General features: G+C 40.7%; 1 protein-coding gene across 20 annotated transcripts in view; it reads right to left on the bottom strand.

Annotated features, from left to right (window-relative positions):
- The window catches only part of plekha7b (pleckstrin homology domain containing, family A member 7b), a 133,146-nt gene that overhangs the window by 4,058 nt on the left and 124,088 nt on the right, over window positions 1-5,000 (bottom strand). For 19 of the 20 annotated variants that reach the window (XM_053683292.1, XM_053683290.1, XM_053683289.1 and 16 more), the window contains 3 exons: window positions 4,005-4,138; window positions 2,880-3,013; window positions 1,988-2,158 (listed from right to left, as the gene is read on the bottom strand). In XM_053683292.1, the coding sequence (XP_053539267.1) occupies window positions 1,989-2,158; window positions 2,880-3,013; window positions 4,005-4,138 (438 nt within the window). In that variant the 3' untranslated portion in view covers window position 1,988. The remainder of the gene's footprint in view (window positions 1-1,987; window positions 2,159-2,879; window positions 3,014-4,004; window positions 4,139-5,000) is intronic. The other variant, XM_017478859.3, reaches the window with a different exon arrangement.

The raw sequence follows: 5,000 nt of genomic DNA, 5'->3' as shown, positions 1-5,000 counted from the left end.
ACCCCTTAAACTCATTAAACTCCTTAAACCCATTAAACTCCTTAAACCCATTAAACTCCTTAAACCCATTAAACTCCTTAAACTCCTTAAACCCATTAAACTCTTTAAACTCCTTAAACCCATTAAACTCCTTAAATTCCTTAAACCCATTAAACTCTTTAAACTCCTTAAACCCATTAAACTCCTTAAACTCCTTAAACTCCTTAAACCCATTAAACTCCTTAAACTCCTTAAACCCATTAAACTCCTTAAACTCCTTAAACCCATTAAACTCTTTAAACTCCTTAAACCCATTAAACTCCTTAAATTCCTTAAACTCCTTAAACCCATTAAACTCTTTAAACTCCTTAAACCCATTAAACTCCTTAAACCCATTAAACTCCTTAAACCCATTAAACTCCTTAAACCCATTAAACTCCTTAAACTCCTTAAACCCATTAAACTCTTTAAACTCCTTAAACCCATTAAACTCCTTAAATTCCTTAAACCCATTAAACTCTTTAAACTCCTTAAACCCATTAAACTCCTTAAACTCATTAAACTCCTTAAACTCCTTAAACCCATTAAACTCCTTAAACCCATTAAACTCCTTAAACCCATTAAACTCCTTAAACCCATTAAACTCCTTAAATTCCTTAAACCCATTAAACTCTTTAAACTCCTTAAACCCATTAAACTCCTTAAATTCCTTAAACCCATTAAACTCTTTAAACTCCTTAAACCCATTAAACTCCTTAAACTCATTAAACTCCTTAAACTCCTTAAACCCATTAAACTCCTTAAACCCATTAAACTCCTTAAACCCATTAAACTCCTTAAACTCCTTAAACCCATTAAACTCCTTAAACCCATTAAACTCCTTAAACCCATTAAACTCCTTAAACCCATTAAACTCCTTAAATTCCTTAAACCCATTAAACTCCTTAAACTCCTTAAACCCATTAAACCCATTAAACTCCTTAAACCCATTAAACTCCTTAAACCCATTAAACTCCTTAAACTCATTAAACTCCTTAAACTCCTTAAACCCATTAAACTCCTTAAACCCATTAAACTCCTTAAACCCATTAAACTCCTTAAACCCATTAAACTCCTTAAATTCCTTAAACCCATTAAACTCTTTAAACTCCTTAAACCCATTAAACTCCTTAAATTCCTTAAACCCATTAAACTCTTTAAACTCCTTAAACCCATTAAACTCCTTAAACCCATTAAACTCCTTAAACTCCTTAAACCCATTAAACTCCTTAAACTCCTTAAACCCATTAAGGGAAAAAGAAAAAAGAAGGTAAAATTAGGCACATAAATAAAACGCTCTTAAGCACTGTAATAAAATCGTTTTTTAATTTTATTTCTATTATTATTTTTATGTAACCTGCAGATGCTCTGATTAACTCATCTCTCTCTCTCTCTCTCTCTCTCTCTCTCACACACACACACACACACACACACACACACACAGAAACAGAAACAGGAAGTGGTGTGTGTTGCTAACAGCAGCATCTGTAGTAACACTGCATACATCACTCCCGTGTTCCTCGCTCTAATGGCTCCTGGAGCTCTACAGATGGTGAAGCAACTGGTGTTTGGCGGTGAGAGCAGTGAGAGCAGTGAGAGCAGTGAGAACAGTGAGAACAGTGAGAGCAGTGAGAGCAGTGAGAACAGTGAGAACAGTGAGAAGAAGGTGTGGAACCCGAAGGAACCCGCAGCTCTTTGTTAATTACACACAATTGACAAAGGACGGCGTTTGTTTGTGCCTCACAAAAGGCCATTTACAGACAATTCACACACTACTTCTGCTCCAGATGTGGAGCCAGCTGCTGCGGGGGTGTGGAGGAACTCCATCTTCTCAAAGAGTCATGTATAATCATGCAGCCGACAAAGTGGCAACACACACACACACACACACACACACACACACACACATAGGAAACAATTAGCAGAAGCATAGAAGTGCGCTAAAATAGTTAGCAGGTTAAGATCTTACATTAGACAAAGGTGTAGTGAACTCCATTGCTTAGAGGAGGAGGAGGAGGAGGAGGCTGAGGGGCGGAGACAACAGGAGTGACAGCAGAAGGAGGGAGAGGAGGAGGAGGAGGAGGTGGAGGAGGAGGAGGTGGAGGTGGAAGCATGGTGGGACTGTTAACCTGCGGAGAAACTGCACAGGAACAGAGACCCGGACAGAGAAGGGTTAATAACACACACACACACACCTACACACACACACACACACACACACACACACACACACACACACACAATGAAACAAGTATCTTCATGTTTCTGTTTCAAGTACGTTCATTTGTATCTGTCTATCTATCTTTCATATTCACCCTCGTCTTCATTCATCTTTGTTCAGTTTTATTTCCTTTCTTTCTTTCTCTTTTCCCAACCTTTTTCTTCCTTCTTTCTTTCTTCCTTTCACTTTTTCCTGTTTCCTCCCTTCCTTCACCGTATCTCCCGGCTCTGTAGCGGATCTCCGTTTCCTGCCTGAGATTCCTCGGAGACGTCTCCGCTGTAAAGCGCGTGATGTTCTGAGAGTTAATGAGGTGTTTAGTGCTGAATCTTGCGGCGGTGCTTTACAGGACGCTCCTGCAGGTGTGTCCATCAGGAAGTCAACTTGTTTGGAATAAAGAGCACTCGAGAGCCAAGCGTCTGTCTGAGAGCTCTGTGTGTGTGTGTGTGTGTGTGTGTGTGTGTGTGACTGCAGCACGATGTCGCTCCATTAATCAGAAATGTCAAAGAGCGATGCGTGAACCTAGCGCGTGCGTTGTGGAATTGCGACGCTCTGAGACAAGTGCACACTTATCCTGAGTGGAGAGGGGGTGGTTGTGGATTGAGACGGAGCCGCGGAGGGAGCGAGGGGGTTATTTATTTACCTGCCACCTGCTTGCTCTTGACTGAAGCCTCGGAGGCCAGAGCGTAGGACATGGTGATGATCCTCTCCTGATCCTGAAGAGCCGAGTCCAGCTCCGAAAGCACCGGCTTCTCCACACCCGGAATGTTCTGTACACTGCGCACACACACACACACACACACACACACACACACACACGCTTAAGGGTCAATTGAAAGAGAACTGCTTTCCAGTAACCCTTCGTCTCTTATTAAACGCTCTCCAAGTGATTTTATGCCTTATGTTGTTTTTGTTTGTTGTTTTTTTTTTTTTTTTTTTTTTTAGCCCAAGCGGTGCTCAGGAAACACGAATAAAACTCCAAACTTTATTTCCTACAGACTTATAGAGGAAAACACGTCATGAAAGAAAAGGTTTTCAGACGAGAACGAAAGAAAGAAAGAGAACAGAAATGAGCAAAGATTTTTTTTTTTTTAAAAACGAAGCAAACAAGATGAAGAAGAGGGCGCGGTAAAAAGACCTTCTCATTCCCTTTTTCATCTTTTTCCCCATCATTCTTCTTCTTCTTTATTTCTTTGTGCATTTCTTTTCTTCCTTCCGTCCTTCCTCCCTTATCTGTTTCTGACTTGCTGCATAATCCAGTCGCGCTCGAGTTTCAACTTACAGACTGAAGACCGGACGTTCTCCTTTAGGACTTTCTGGTAGAGAGCAGAATTCATGTTTCCCTCAATTACTGCCAGGCCCTGAAGCAGCAGAGCATCCCCACACCATCACACCGCCTCCACCATGCTGGACTGAAGGTATGATGAGCTTTTAGTGGAATTCGGTGTTTGGTTTACGCCAGATGTAACGAGACTCCTGTCTTCCAAACAGTTCCACTTTCCACTCATCAGTCCACAGAACATTCTCCCAAAAGGTTTGAGCATCATCAGGGTGTGTTTTGGTGAAATTCAGACGAGCTTTAATGTTCTTCTGGGTCAGCGGTGGTTTTCACCTCGCCATTTTTCTTAAATTGATTGTAAATTAAATACTGCCTTCAACTGACACTTTATAAGTGTGGACACTGATATAAAATCAAACAGAACCGACACAGAGAACCCTGCGGTGAACGGAACCACAGCAGAACCACAGGAAGTGGAGGTGTGTGTACCTGGACTTGGACAGGATGCTCTTTATGCGCTCCACTTTGCGGTGTCGTGCCTCCATCTCCTGAGGACTGAGCGGCTCTTCAGGGTCCAGGTCCAAATATCGCTCGGGGATGAGGACTTTATCCGGCTTCGACAGCTACGGGGGGGGGGGCAAAGATAAAAGGTGTTAATTCGAATATTTATTTGGTAAATTTTTGGGTGAATTAAACATTTATATTTGTTTTATTAATTTTTAAAGGAGGAAAGGTAGGGGGAAAACAAAAAAATGTCAAATTAAAATATTTATTCATGTTTGACTCTGAAATTTTCTGCTTCTTTAGACTGCTAGAGAAACGTTACATAAAATTATTACATAAAATTTTAATTTGTAAATGTAAATGGAGGCGGTGTGATGTAAATGTAAATTTTTAAATTACATTAGACTAGGTTTTAGATTAGCGTCAATGACATTAGCATCGATGACATTAGCGAACATACTGCAGCTGGCTAGGCAGAAAGGCAAGTTTCGCTAATTTATTAACACTAACTGCCGATATTTGATCATGTTTATTTGCTCATCCCGGCTAGCTAGATGTAAACACTGCAGCTTTACAACAGCTGAATGATGTCTTCAGGTAAAAATGGCGTCGCTGCTACGAGCCAAAAATCTTTTAACAGTTTTAGAGACCTAATAAAAGATCGTTTCATTAAAACATGATTTCAGTTAAAATTGCTTTTAAAACGTTTTACTATTTAATACCCGAGCACACTTAAGTGTAGCAACTTCTTGTTCTTTTTTTTTTTTTTTTTGCCTTCCACGTTTAACTACAGCGCGATTTGGACACATTTCTGGTCTTGTTTTAACGGATCGTTCAAATGGTTCCCGCCCATGTTCGTGAAGCTCCGCCCCCAGGATCTACAGTGGCACGTAGAGTATCGTGTCTATAAAAAGACGGATATGAGGCTCATCCAATCACGAAGAAGCGTTTGAAATCACCCTGAAAGGTGAGAGGAGGCGG

Source organism: Ictalurus punctatus, chromosome 10 (assembly GCF_001660625.3).
Source record: "Ictalurus punctatus breed USDA103 chromosome 10, Coco_2.0, whole genome shotgun sequence".
In the NCBI taxonomy this organism is placed as follows: Eukaryota; Metazoa; Chordata; class Actinopteri; order Siluriformes; family Ictaluridae; genus Ictalurus; species Ictalurus punctatus.
The sequence above is the reverse complement of the archived record's forward strand: the minus strand, read 5'-3'. Positions and strand labels throughout refer to the sequence as shown.